This window comes from Anopheles darlingi, chromosome 2 (assembly GCF_943734745.1).
Source record: "Anopheles darlingi chromosome 2, idAnoDarlMG_H_01, whole genome shotgun sequence".
NCBI lineage: Eukaryota > Metazoa > Arthropoda > Insecta > Diptera > Culicidae > Anopheles > Anopheles darlingi.
Genome location: NC_064874.1, coordinates 64211057 through 64224127, shown reverse-complemented (window position 1 = coordinate 64224127; position 13071 = coordinate 64211057). Strand labels below are relative to the sequence as shown.

At 43.9% G+C, this 13071-nt stretch overlaps 5 protein-coding genes across 8 annotated transcripts in view; 3 read left to right on the top strand and 2 right to left on the bottom strand.

Moving 5' to 3' along the window:
• Positions 1-2319: 2319 nt before the first annotated feature.
• Positions 2320-3859, top strand: LOC125959437 (platelet-derived growth factor receptor alpha-like). The gene is made up of 4 exons (XM_049692261.1): positions 2320-2656; positions 2731-2836; positions 3115-3718; positions 3788-3859. The coding sequence occupies exons 1-4, from the start codon at positions 2320-2322 to the stop codon at positions 3857-3859; spliced, it is 1119 nt and encodes a 372-aa protein (XP_049548218.1).
• Positions 3860-4265: 406 nt separating this feature from the next.
• LOC125960229 (pre-mRNA-splicing factor CWC25 homolog) lies at positions 4266-6297 on the bottom strand. The gene is made up of 2 exons (XM_049693519.1): positions 6184-6297; positions 4266-6122 (listed from the first exon to the last, which is right to left on the bottom strand). Exons 1-2 carry the CDS (start codon positions 6199-6201, stop codon positions 4299-4301), a joined length of 1842 nt encoding a protein of 613 aa, XP_049549476.1. The 5' UTR covers positions 6202-6297; the 3' UTR covers positions 4266-4298.
• Positions 6298-6425: 128 nt separating this feature from the next.
• Positions 6426-7518, top strand: LOC125947847 (translocon-associated protein subunit gamma). Its single transcript, XM_049673300.1, has 2 exons — positions 6426-6713; positions 6807-7518. Exons 1-2 carry the CDS (start codon positions 6575-6577, stop codon positions 7226-7228), a joined length of 561 nt encoding a protein of 186 aa, XP_049529257.1. The 5' UTR covers positions 6426-6574; the 3' UTR covers positions 7229-7518.
• Positions 7519-7811: 293 nt separating this feature from the next.
• On the top strand, positions 7812-10764 carry LOC125947848 (REPTOR-binding partner). Its single transcript, XM_049673301.1, has 3 exons — positions 7812-7970; positions 9316-9397; positions 9523-10764. Exons 1-3 carry the CDS (start codon positions 7926-7928, stop codon positions 9735-9737), a joined length of 342 nt encoding a protein of 113 aa, XP_049529258.1. The 5' UTR covers positions 7812-7925; the 3' UTR covers positions 9738-10764.
• Positions 10765-11238: 474 nt separating this feature from the next.
• The window catches only part of LOC125960220 (uncharacterized), a 45617-nt gene continuing 43784 nt past the window's right edge, over positions 11239-13071 (bottom strand). For all 4 annotated transcript variants that reach the window (XM_049693484.1, XM_049693485.1, XM_049693486.1 and 1 more), the window contains one exon: positions 11239-13071. This exon is cut by the window's right edge and continues 1031 nt beyond it. The gene's annotated coding sequence lies outside the window, so the exon portion shown is untranslated.

Genomic DNA, 13071 nt, shown 5'->3' with positions numbered 1-13071 from the left:
ATGCCGAAAGTGGTAAGATTCCATACTCAATCAGTCTCAAATACATGAACAATGTCCAAATGAAATTGAAAATATTTTAAAATTTCCAACCATAATTGAAATCAAAAACAAACATCTTGCAATCGTTCTTTTGTTTATGTTTTACGAGAAACACTTCAGCAACATTCACGCTCACTAATCACACTCGACACGAGGGTTAGATTTCGAGTGCCATAGAAAAAATTGAACCATACTAATCAATTTCTATATGTTCAGCTGATGACAAAGTTGCTATCGTTGCCTTGGATATACCGCAGATTGATTACAAAAATGAAACTGTGGAGTTATCGTATGAAGATAACTGGAATGTCTCCTGTAGGTCGAAACAGCCCATCAGTTGGATATGGCATGATCCTTGGTACGAATGGGTAAGATCGCAGTGCAGTTGGTGGACTTTACATCAATGTATAATTTTAATTGTTTGAACGATGTTTCAGAATATCAATTATGTTTCAAGCGCTGAATACGTTATAAACCAACCTAAAATATTCTATCAAGCAAATCTCACAATCATTGGCGCATCTGCTTGGGAAGTGGGGCGATATTATTGTATGCATAAATATTCCGGTTATAATCTCAAAGAACATATGAATGAAATGATCCACAAAGGACACTACGCCAGCATATACGTATACGTTAGAGACCCTTTGCGAACAATAGTACCTTTGCCAGAAAAACCCCTTATGATAGATCAATATGATCCTTTCATTGTTCCCTGTAAGCCATCACACCCGGATGTGAAGGTGCAGCTGTGCAATCCTTTGGACAACGTAAGAACATGTTAAGCTCTATTTAATCTTATAGACTAAATGCAATCATGCATAATATATTGCTTTTCTAGGCCTGCCTTACAGAATATGATCCGGTGATGGGATTCAATGTAACAACTCAAAGCTTCGATGTTAAAATCCTAAGGTTTATCTGTAAATCTCAATTCGATGAGGTAGAACTTACAGCCCGATTTAAAGGTAAGTTAAATTTTAGCAAACCATTACATTATGCTTGCATGCGATATATTACAGCTGCCTCTATCTATTGTCGTGCTGTTAATGCAGAATACTCCAAGTATACGAAAAACCCTATAACAGCATCCATTGTGGCTTATTTAATCATGTAATAATCTTTACTCATTGCGGTTTGATTACCAAGGTGTTAAACTTGCCTGTATGTTCACTTTAATTTCTCCCTACTCGAACAACGTTTAACGATATCAAGAATTTAGCTTGATAGCCATCATATGCAAAATTGATAAACTGATAGTGTACAAAAAATGTAATAATATTATTTGCAATTTTCAGCTGATGACAAAGGTATTATCGTTGCCTTTGATAAACCGCAGATTGATTACAAAAATCAAACTGTGGAGTTATCGTATGAAGATAACTGGAATGTTTCCTGTAAGTCGAAACAGCCCATCAGTTGGATGTGGCATGATCCTACGTACGAATGGGTAAGACCATAGTATAGATGCTGAACATTGAACTACAAAATGAACAATTCAAATTATTCAATTTTCAAACGATCTTTCAGAATTCCAACTATGTTTTAAGCGCTGAATACGTTACAGATCAACCAGAAAGATCGCTATTCTTATAATCAATAACTCAAATGCATTGGATGTTGGACGCTACTATTGTATACATAAATATTCCGGTTATAATCTCAAAGAACATATGGATGAAATGAATCGGAAAGGACATTACGCTAGCTTATACGTGTACGTTAGAGATCCTGTGCGAACAGTAGTACCATTGCCAAAAGAACCCATTATAGGAGATCGATACAATCATTTCATTGTTCCCTGTAAGCCATCACACCCGGATGTGAAGGTAAAGCTTTGCAATATCGACAAAAAGGTAAGTTTACATCGCCATGCTTAAATAGCACTTTTTTCACCTAAACACAATTTTTATTCTCTAGCATTGCTTTGCGTCATATGATCCACAGATGGGATTCACTATTCGCGCTGGTAGTTTCAATACCAATGCCATTCTAAATCTAAATTGCAGCTGTACTTTATACAGTACAAAAATTGTGGTTAGATTTAAAGGTAAGAAACAATAGAAGGTAATGAACTATAAGATGTTTGCCTAAAGTAAATGCTATATGCTGTTTCCAGCAGATCCCGACAAAAACGAACCACATGTTAAAGTCGATTACCAAGTATTTATCGTTGCACCGCTGCTTATGATCCTCTTGTTAGTCTGCCTGTTGATTACTGTGCTGTACTGTAAGAAGAGGAAAGAAGTGAGAGCTCTGCAAGCAAAAGACTTTGTTGCTATGCTTGAAGGAGACTTGGATACTTATAACCCAACATTGACCCTTAACGAGCAAGCTGATCGACTTCCCTATAAGACGGAATACGAATTTCCAAGGGAAAGGCTCACGCTCGAAAAACCACTTGGGGAAGGTGCATTTGGAGTTGTTATGAAGGGAACGGCAATTGGTATAGTTTTGAATGAATCACAAACCATTGTTGGAGTGAAAATGGTAAAGAACAAATACGATAACGAGGCACTATATGCACTCGTCGCGGAACTGAAAATTATGATGCATTTAGGGCAGCATCTCAACGTAGTCAATCTTCTTGGTGCCGTTACAAAGAACATCGGAAATCGTAAGTCATAAGCTATAAGCGTAAGTCATAGCTTCATTTGCAGTGATAAAAACTGTTTGCATAACTCATTTCAGGTGAGCTCATGGTAATTGTGGAATATTGCCCGTTTGGAAATTTACTGAATATCCTTCGCAACAATAGAGCTCGCTTTATTGATGAATTTAATAAAGAAACTATCACGTAAGTTAGAAAATTTTATCTATTACTCGAGTTAAACTTTATCCTAGAAAAAAATTTAGACGAAAAACACTACACAGCAGTGGTGACGATATCTCTGATAAAAAAAAATCCACTATACTGGTCCTCTACCTGCTTTCTAAAACCCAGTAGAAGTCAATTTTTGTTGCGTCCTATCAACTCTTCGGGACCGCTCATCCTCGAAGCAATGGGCTGATGTGTCAACTTTTCGATTTTAAGATAAATTGCAAGTCGTTTCACTATTTTCTTGATGGTTCCAGAGCCATCATTATGGAGTCCTGGACGTCGCAGGATACGACCGTGCCAGGAAGCTCCAGTACGGAGTCATCTGTTAGTATCTGTAATAGATTCATCAGCACCAGCGATCTGATCTGCTGGGCTTTCCAAATTGCCAACGGAATGAACTACCTAACATCGCGCAAGGTACTACATGGAGATTTGGCTACCAGAAATGTGCTCCTGAGCAACGACAATGTAGTGAAAATCAGCGACTTTGGGCTATCACGTTCCTTATACAACGAAACCAAATACAAGAAAAAGACTGTGACACCCCTTCCTGTGCGGTGGCTTGCCCTTGAGAGTTTCACTGACGCCCTGTTTAGTACTCACTCGGACGTATGGGCCTATGGGATTTTGCTGTGGGAACTGTTTTCACTGGGCAATGTGCCGTATCCAGGAGTAGAGATAAACTCAGAGTTCTACAAAAGGCTGCGTGATGGATATCGACTGGAAATGCCATCTTTTTCGAACAACATCATTTATGACATTATGCTGGGCTGCTGGAGGGAACGTCCAGAATCGCGTCCTTCATTTAGAGAGCTTAGCAGTCAGTTCAAAGCCATGCTCGCACCGGAGACGGTAGATGTAAGTACAAGTCGTTTAAATTTAATGTTAGTATCTCGACATGAATCGTTCGATATAATTCCACCGTAGTACTATTTGGCACTTAGCGAACCATATGTAACAGTGAATGCAGAGTACATGATTCCACAGGACACGGAATAACTGCCCAGTATAAAAACAATCGAAAAAAAAATGGTGCCCCAGAAGTGCCTGGTATGTACCAAAGACTCGGATAGTAATATTCCGATCAAATATCGACACAACATGTAAACCCAATTGTATACCCCATATAGGAACCGATACACGCATTGACGATTGTATGGAATTGATGAGTCCAGAAAAGTTATTACAACATTCTCGAAACAAATTGACGAGAATTCTCAGAAATAAATTGACTAATGTCATTAATAAAACGTGAATTTCCAACCCATTCGATAACGAGTGTTGGACCTAATAGACTTCCTAACTAGCCTAACTAATCCCGGGACTTCCTAACTATCTCCCGGGACCTATCAAGCACCTGCTGGAAACGTAAAAGAATCATAGAAAAGCATCAATTGTTCTGTTGTATTGAATTTTATTGATCGCTCAATTTCAGGGACTAACGCTTCGCAAAATTGCTATCCATCGCCCCCGTGGAACGTTGAATGTTGTTACGATTTGAGCGAATGCGGGACTCTACCGTTTCACTAGCTGCCGCCCGCTTAAACTGTTTCGTCACAAACTCCTTATCGTACTCGCGGCCACCATGCCTAGTCTCCTCCCGATGATCTTCCGCCTCGTAGCGTTTGACGTTGTTTGCTCGATCCTTCTCGCGCCATCGTGCATTATCCAGCATTGCGCGTCGCTTCTCTTCCAGTTCCTCCTCCGTTAAGGGCCGCTTCCGTTCGTTTGGTTTGCTCCACGTTGGTTTCAGCTTCGATTGTTCGGCCTTGATCTCCTCACGGTTGTACAAACGCACATTGGCGGCGCTGGCCTTCGTTTCCAGCTTTTGGCCGGATGCCGTTACTAGCCCAAAGTTTCTGACCTTTTTCATCCGTTTCTCTTCCTCCGAATCGCATGCTTGCCGTGGTGGTGTGGAATTCTCGGAGGAGCTCGATTGTTCCGATCGCGATGAGTCTGGAGAAGAATTTCTAGAATTTCTTCGTTTTGCCTTGAATTGGTTGGGACTTTTAGTGCGAGGAGTCGTCGAACGAGACCTTGCGTTACGCGGTCGCCTTTCGTTTGATCTCGGCCGTGATCGAGTACGGCCAGCATTCCGTTGGCCGGTTTCGTAACGACGCTCATCCCGAACCATTGCAGACTGACGAGGGTATCCTCGGCTAGAAGATGGTCCATCCCTTTTGTCCCTGCTTCTAGAGCGACTTCGCCTGCTAGACGTTGACGGCTTGGAACGATCACGATCCCTTTTAGATTCCCTGGACGGATCCGATTCTCTACCTTGACGATCACGACTTGGCTTTTGGTGCTTACGCCTTTGCGGGGAGCAGGATCGCGAGACTCTACGACGATTAGATGGCTCGGTGGATCGCTCGCTGCTACTGCGCTCATGCCGTTGCCTTTTGTCCTTCTTCTTCTTGCCATTGCCTATTTTGTCAAGTTCCTTGGACAATTTTTCATACTTCATCGTCAACAGTTTATCGATACTGACACCCTCCGGATGCTCTTCCGCCATCGAATGCTGCACCTTCTTGTACTTCTCGGCCAGCAGTTGGTCCAGATCCGCGCCTTCCTCGCCGTCACTGTCGGAACTGCTGTCGGAGCTGCTTCCCTTTCGACTTTTCTTACGCTTCTTTTTGGAACTCTTTTTGCTTTTCTTAGACTTTTTCGACTTCTTGACCTTTGTTTTCCTGTCCTTCTCATCCTTGCCCTGCAGACGCCGATCACTTTTCAGCAGCCGGTGCAACTCCTTCAATTTAACCGGGTTCTGTAGAAGTTTTTGGCGAGATTCCATCTCCTTCTGCTTGATCATCATGAGCGGATCTTCCATTAGTTTGCGCGCGAGATCGACCTGATCATTGCTCAGGACGCCCTTGTGCTGGCGGATGGAAAAGGGTATACATTCGTGCTCGACGTGGTTCTTCGGTTGTGCTACGCCAAAGGCCGATTTCGAGGTGGCGGCCTTCTCCTGAGCATCCAGATCCTCGAACGTTCTATCGATTGTGCGTCCGAGCAGGTACTCCTCGCGGTTCACCAGCTGCGATGGCCCGCTGTACATCCACTCCAGCTTTTTGTCTGCCCCTTCGCTGTCCGGTATGACGCCCGATTTTTGTGCCATACTCTTCAGCTCCTCCCGGCTGCGCTCCGCGTCTATCTCCCGCCGCAGCTCGTTCAACCGACGCTTCTCGGCGGCCTCCTGCTGTTCCGCCTTCCAAACGCGCTCCTGATTCTTCATCGTGTTGGGATGCCATGATTTCTTCGTGTTCTACAAATGAAAAGCAGCTAATTAGCTTTACTCCACTTTGCAGAAAGTGCTAGTCACTTACCAGATCTCCTCCGCCCATGATAGAATCGAAAAAACGGTTTCCGCGTCCACGGCAAATTAAAAATCAGCAAAACCGTGTTTTGATAAACAATTTGATGAAGAAGACCCAAATGAGCGTACAATTCTCTCATCCTCTGACGCCACTCTGCTTGAATGGTGCACCGAAATTGGTCCAAACGTTGCTGTCATGGTTTTCCTTGCAGTTAACCCCCTGAACGACGCGGGAAGGGGCCAACTGGGTGCCAAGTGTCCACGTATTCCACGTTTCCGAGTCTCTTCTCCCTTTTTTTCTACGGTCGGTGCCAACGAATCCGGTGAAGTCGCGTGAAATACAAACAGTTTCTAAAACAGCAGGGCAGCTGATACACAACTCCGCTAAAATCGCAGCAATCATGGCCTCGGAAAAGGAAGCAAGTTCCGGATTCACGAAGGAGGAAGAGCTGCTGCTGCAGGATTTTAGCCGCAACGTGAGCACCAAATCGAACGTACTGTTCTACGGAAATGCGTTCATCGTTTCGGCCGTTCCGATCTGTAAGTACAAAGTGAAGGCCGGAGGAAGTGGGTACGGACCGCGGTACGGAGTCCTGGAACTAATATTGCCCATCACCGTCACGCTTCTCGCAGGGTTGTTCTGGAGGGTGCACCAGATGGAGTTGCTGCCGTCGCTGGCGTTCTTCGTGATCGTGACCGTCCTGTGCACGTATCTGCTGGCCATGGCCTACCGTAACACCAAGTTCACGCTGAAACACAAGATTGCCAACAAGCGGGAGGATGCCGTCACGCGCGAGATGACGGCCCTGCTGGCGGAAGATAAGAAGATGAGCCGCAAGGAGAAGGACGAGCGCATCCTGTGGAAGAAGATCGATGTGGCCGAGTACGAGGCTTCCACCTTCTCGATCTTCTACAACAACGCCCTGTTCCTGGCGCTGGTCATCTTTGCCAGCTTCTATCTGCTGCGATCGTTCACGCCGTCGCTGAACTACATCTTCTCCGTCGCCGGTGCCGGCGGTCTGTTGGCCCTGCTCTCGACGGGCAAGTCGACGTAGGCGGCAGCTAGCGAACGACGCTCTATGCGGTATCGTAAGCATTTGATCGCATTTTGTTGCGACCGACCGTGGCCGATAATGCTCGCTTTCCCGACCAGTAAGACTTTGAATTTAATTTAATCCGGGAAAGCTGGAGACTTTCATCTGGTGGTTACTTCACCAACTCCCTCTGCTACTCTGTTCCAACTGGGACATTTACAAAACGCATGATCCATGAAGGTATGACTGCAGTCCACACGAAACAATCATCCGATTCACATCGCTCAGTAAAGATTAAGTTGGAAAAAGTATCTGAATTCAGTGTTCCACGTAGTCAGTAGCATCCGAAAAACAGGCCACGTTGCGAGGATGTGGTTTGACCAGATCAAGAGATTGTCCGATATCGTCGAAGTCGATAGATTCCTTCATTAGCATTGTTTTACATGGAAGTAGAAACAGTACGAACAGTAAGCAAAGCAATTATCACTCTTCTAGGATTCAGGGGGCCTATTTTCAGGATAGCACGAATTTTTCAAACTCGCACGAACGGTCGAAAAGTAGATTGAATTTTCGCTGTACTTACTGGCAACACTGCCATCGTGGTTTTATTGGGGCGAAATGTAGAGACCGTCAAAGAAAAAGCCACGAAAATCACAAAAAGCCACCAGAGAAAAGTGAAAACAACGCGTGTTTCGATAACGAAAGAACCAGCAGAATCATGGATTACGAAGAATTAGCCGCTACCGAAGAGCTGAATCAAGTGGTAAGTGCAAAGTGCATTAGGAGTTTTACAAAAAGAACGCCCGAATGTGCGGTTTACAAAATCTGCGACGCAATTTCCATGGCTTGGCCCTTCGCTGGCGTGAGCTTCAGGTCCCAGAACGGGGTGGCCTTTGTTTTGTTTTCACGGATTGGCGCCGTGAAGCCAATCGTACGGCCTTCCGCTAGTTACGTTGATGCTGTTCCGAAGAATCCCTTCGAAATTAAATGTACTAGTCCGATATTTCTCATTGAAGAGGAATAACGATAATTTGCAGCTGGATCTCGTCTGCACCGCGATTAGAAACCGAAAGTGTGAAGCCAGACCAAATCAATATCAACGTTAAGTTCAATACAACAATAAATGAGCCACAATCAATTATCACACGCAAACCGAAAGGAAAACCAAAGTAAAAGCTTTAAGATGCCTTGAACAGCCAATGTAAATGTAAATTGAACGAATCAAAATAAGAAAATTTTCTTCCAAATGTTTTTTAGCATTCAATAAAGGGTGGCAGTACGATATTTGCAGGGCCCTGCTGGCTTTAACACTTTTTAAATATTCCAAAATATTTCCTGAAAATGTAATATGAATTGCGATACCTCATTCGAATTTACAAATTGGATCGTAGAGAGCACCGTCTCCTCGTTAAAATCGTTCATCTTGCATTAAAAAAGAAAAGAAAAGAGTAGTCAGCGATGGGCCAAATTTATTGCGTATTGCGAACTGAGCAAGCGAACGAACGTGCGAGCGAGTGCGCAATACGCGAGATGTCCCATCTCTTTCTATCCGCTGTGGGGAGATTGGCTCGCGAATGGCGCATCGCATCTTGCTGGCTTGGTGGTCGCCGTTGACGAACGTAGCTTTCGGGCCATTTGCGTTTCAGATCCGGAGCAGACGGGACCGGACCGCGGTAGATTGTACAGTACCAACAGCGCCGGGGGTGTGTGCTAGTGAGGGGATAAGGGTTTAGGACGGATCGGCCGAAAGAACCCGCACCGTTTACGGCAACTTCTCGCCAAAACTGCTGTTAACCGGCCGTTTGGTGTCCCAGTAAAGTGGTCCCGTACGCATCGCAACCGGTCCCCAGTCGAGGGCTCGCTTTTCAATTGGCCACTTCTTGCTAGTGGATCCAACCACCTCGTCCGACCCTTTCTCGTCCAGGTAATATACGCATCTCCCAGGATATCTCTTGTGATAGTTTTATGGGGCCGCAATCAAGTAAATCGAATTGCGTCGCACATGGTTCCACCGAGCGAAGCGTGTTGAAGGGGGCCACCGGCAGCAGACAATTGTTGCGCAAAAAGGCGGAACTCTAAACACATTTTTTTGGTTATTCTCCTTTCAGGAACGCAAGGAAAGCGGCAAAAGGGGACGCAAACCGGGCCGGAAAGCATCCACGGAGAAGATAGACATGAAAGCCAAACTTGGTAAGTTAGATTGATGGGACCGTGGGAACCGGGGTAGTGTCGGGCTGTTAGTATACCCGTGATTGATTTCCCATTTTCTTTTTTTCCTCCGACTACCCCGTCCTCGTTGGCGTTGACACAAGCAGAGCGTAGCCGACAAAGCGCAAGAGAGTGCCGGGCACGCAAGAAGCTCCGCTATCAGTATCTGGAGGAGATGGTCACGGATCGCGAGAAGGCCGTCTTCGAGCTGCGCCGCGAACTGGAGAAGCTGTACTCCTGGGCCCTGGAAGTAGAAGCCGGTCGCTTCCCCGATGGTCTGCAGGAGTTGCTCGAGGAGCTGGGTGCGATGAAGCAGGAGTGAACTGCTGGAATCCCGCCACCACACACACTCCATCAGCGAACCAGCGATTAGTCCCGGTTCGTGATTTTAGTTGTTTAAGTTTTAGACGTAGTGTCGTCGTGCCGCCAGTCTCTCGCTCTCTCTTCGGTTGTAAGGGTATTCATTCCCTGTAGCCAGGTGTTGACCGACCGCGTTTTTCCGTTTTTTATGTTACGTTTTCCTGACTTCCTTCCAGCTTAGTTTCTATTTCGTTTTATCTGCTTCCGTTGGATGTTTCGTTAAGCAATTTGCCAAAAAGAAGAATATGAGAAACGGAGGAAAAATATATTACAAAAAAAGGAAAAAGAGAAAAACGAAAACAGCACAAAAAGAAGAAGAAGAAGCAATCATAGGGACCCAGTATAATGTACGTATGTGAGCGAGCAGAACAGATCGGAGATGGAATCAAACAGTTACCTCAGTTCAATGGCGCCCACGACACCACAGCGGTGGAGGTGGCTTTTTGGCGGCACACTTAACATGGTTTCAGCAGCATCAAACGTAGCTGCCGGCAAAATTTGCGGAAAGGACCTAGCCTTCGCCCCCCCCAGGCGCTTACTGTGGCCGGCTGGACTGGAACGGTGTGTTTTAATATACACTTTAGTATACTACTTCATTCATTCGTGTACAAATTGATGCTTACAACGAAAGACGTGATAAGTATGTGTCAATATGATATGGATTGGTGTATTATTTTAAGACAATTTTTAATGAGCCGTGTTTATGATATAAAGAAAAAAGAACTATTTTATGTTCCTTAGTTACGTTGTGTTGACGTTGCATTGTTTCGCGAAGAAAGATTGAATGTCACTAGGCTGCGGTGAGCAACAAAGTGGTTATTAGTGCCGGAAAGCCGTAGTAGCCTCGGTTTCACTATTTGCCTCCTTTGTCGAAACCCCGGTAACAGCTGCCTACAAGAAACAGTTTTTGCTAAGAGAGATAAAGAACCTATTTTTGTATGGTATATTCAACACTTTCAATAATAAACAGAATCTTTCCTTCAACACAAGTGATGGGTATTTGGCCTGATGATAAAACAAATTACATGTTCAATTAAACACTTAGTTCGTAATGAAGTGAAATGGTGGGTATAATAAATATGATTTTTATAACGTTCTTTTCAGGTCACTATGCTAGATTCAAAGCCGAAAAGCTGTAGCACTTCACAGACTTTATAATAAGATTTCCAGGCTTTCACGCACTGTATGTGTATGTTTACTATACCAGGTGCCAGGAGCAAGGATAGCACTGGAGTGTTTTTTTTTATTTTTTTTACCAAGAGAGATTTAGATACTTACGGGTGTCTCTACGATACTCACCAAACGTACGACTTACTAGAGAAGATCCTGAAATAGACGTGCATGTAAACCGTTACGATTGCCTCGATGCCGAAGAGGACTCATCTAATTACTTATACCTTAAATGTCGACTCTACAACACAAAGCAAGAACAAAAGCAACAACAAATACATCCAAAATTAAATTTTTCACTAATTATCATTTTATATTTTCATATCATATATTCTTATCATATCAGCTATTGCGCTACGCTCGGAAAGTCTTCTGACTGGAAAGGGAGTTTCTGGCAAACCACTTTCTACTTTCGACACCAGAGCGTAGCATCCAAATAATCAGTTAGCCCAAATGTGTGTAGTTTGTCTGGTTTGTCCTATTTACACATATTTATAACAAGGGAGATCAAGGAACACACGTATGTTCCGTCCTTCGTGAATAAGAATCGTGAATAAAAAATAGAAAAATCAAACCAGCCTGCATTCCAACAACTATTACTCACGGCAATTAAAACAAATAGCCACTATCGACGGATTCAGCCCCATTTACCTGCCAGGGTTATGTTTAATACTTTCAGATTGACTCTCTTTAGCTACCCCTCGGTGCTCGATCCTATTTCATCAGCCGATATTTTCTGCGCTCTTTTTCCACTTTCCATTGTATCTTCCCCACATCCAAGAACATAAAAAATTAGTATTTTCTTCATTTCATCTTCAATCACCTTTACAGTTTCATTCGCTTGCCCTAGTCACATGGACACAGTACATAGCCAACAGCAACCGAATTTAGCTTCTAATCTCCAGTCCACCTTTTTTGCTCTTCGCTAAATACACTTTAGAACGACGACTTCACCATCCCATCACCGTTGATACATAGTTTAGTCCTCTCGATAAGCTTTCCGCTTCCTACTTGCATGATTAGTGCGAAAAGAAGCAAACGAAATCTCGCACGAAACAGTCGATTGGCAAGAAAGCCATTTTTCCTTTAACACACTCCTCCTTTGAAGATTATTGTGAGCATATAAAACGCAAAACTTGCGGCTTTTTCGCTCACCACCTTGCTGTTGCATCAGAAGGGATACGAAGCACCGGCCAGAGTGGGATCCCCTGTGGAAAGCTGGGCATTTCTTTCGTTGCGTCAAAGACATTCGGTTCCTGTGCAAGTGCGTTCCCTCTCGACACGAGAATCTTTGTGAAGGTAAATCAAAACATAGTTAGTTCCATATTCGATAGTTTAATAAGTCAGAGAGAATAAAAACGTCCATTTTAAACGCCTAAATCTAATCGTCGCTTCAGAAATTATAAGTATATGTGTGTCTGTCTCTATATATATATATCTACAAACATGTATATGTTTGTGTAAAAATACTTTCCATTTTTTTATCTGCAGGGCACAATACCTCGCCAAGGGGTACTCCTATCATTGTATACTACATCCAATCCTCCTAGCCTTTCTCAACCACACTCTCCTGTTGTCCTTCAGTCCTTTACAAAACATATAAGTTAAGATGGTGAGCATGGCGATACTACACGGCAACGATCGGCGATGTGCTGTAGGCTTTCAACAGCTTGGCAGAGCTACTACAATAAATATACCACATTCCTATGTCCCTCTTACATGACAAAGTAATCGAGTAGGATTGTTGGTAGAAACAAAACATAGTTTTCGAATTGTGCCGGAGCAGCATTTCAGCTGCATACCCTTCTGCCTGTTCAGGGGCTTGGCATCTCTCATCTCCTCACTTATACGCTAACCAGTCGACTGCACGTATGAGATAAATTAACCGGCCAACGCAACAATGCACCATCGCGTTTTGTCTAATAAGAATACTTACAAAGCCAAAGTTCACGCTGTTCGCTACTAGAAGCGAACCATTCACATCATTTGTTGGATTTTGGATATAATTTTACTTACGAAACTAACACTTTCTCTCGCTCTCATTTGCAATTGCAGTGGCATCTGTGTCAGCAGTTGTGTGAGTCATTTGTAAGTGAACATTGTCCGTTCTCCTAAAACAGTGTGCA

Coding starts and splice junctions, on each gene's coding strand:
- LOC125947848 (XM_049673301.1), top strand. CDS start 7,926: ATGGATTACGAAGAATTAGCCGCTACCGAAGAGCTGAATCAAGTG. Junction 7,971..9,315: donor CCGAAGAGCTGAATCAAGTG/GTAAGTGCAAAG, acceptor TTCTCCTTTCAG/GAACGCAAGGAAAGCGGCAA. Junction 9,398..9,522: donor AGACATGAAAGCCAAACTTG/GTAAGTTAGATT, acceptor TGACACAAGCAG/AGCGTAGCCGACAAAGCGCA.
- LOC125959437 (XM_049692261.1), top strand. CDS start 2,320: ATGCTTGAAGGAGACTTGGATACTTATAACCCAACATTGACCCTTAAC. Junction 2,657..2,730: donor TACAAAGAACATCGGAAATC/GTAAGTCATAAG, acceptor AACTCATTTCAG/GTGAGCTCATGGTAATTGTG. Junction 2,837..3,114: donor TTTAATAAAGAAACTATCAC/GTAAGTTAGAAA, acceptor TGATGGTTCCAG/AGCCATCATTATGGAGTCCT.
- LOC125947847 (XM_049673300.1), top strand. CDS start 6,575: ATGGCCTCGGAAAAGGAAGCAAGTTCCGGATTCACGAAGGAGGAAGAG. Junction 6,714..6,806: donor CGTTTCGGCCGTTCCGATCT/GTAAGTACAAAG, acceptor CGCTTCTCGCAG/GGTTGTTCTGGAGGGTGCAC.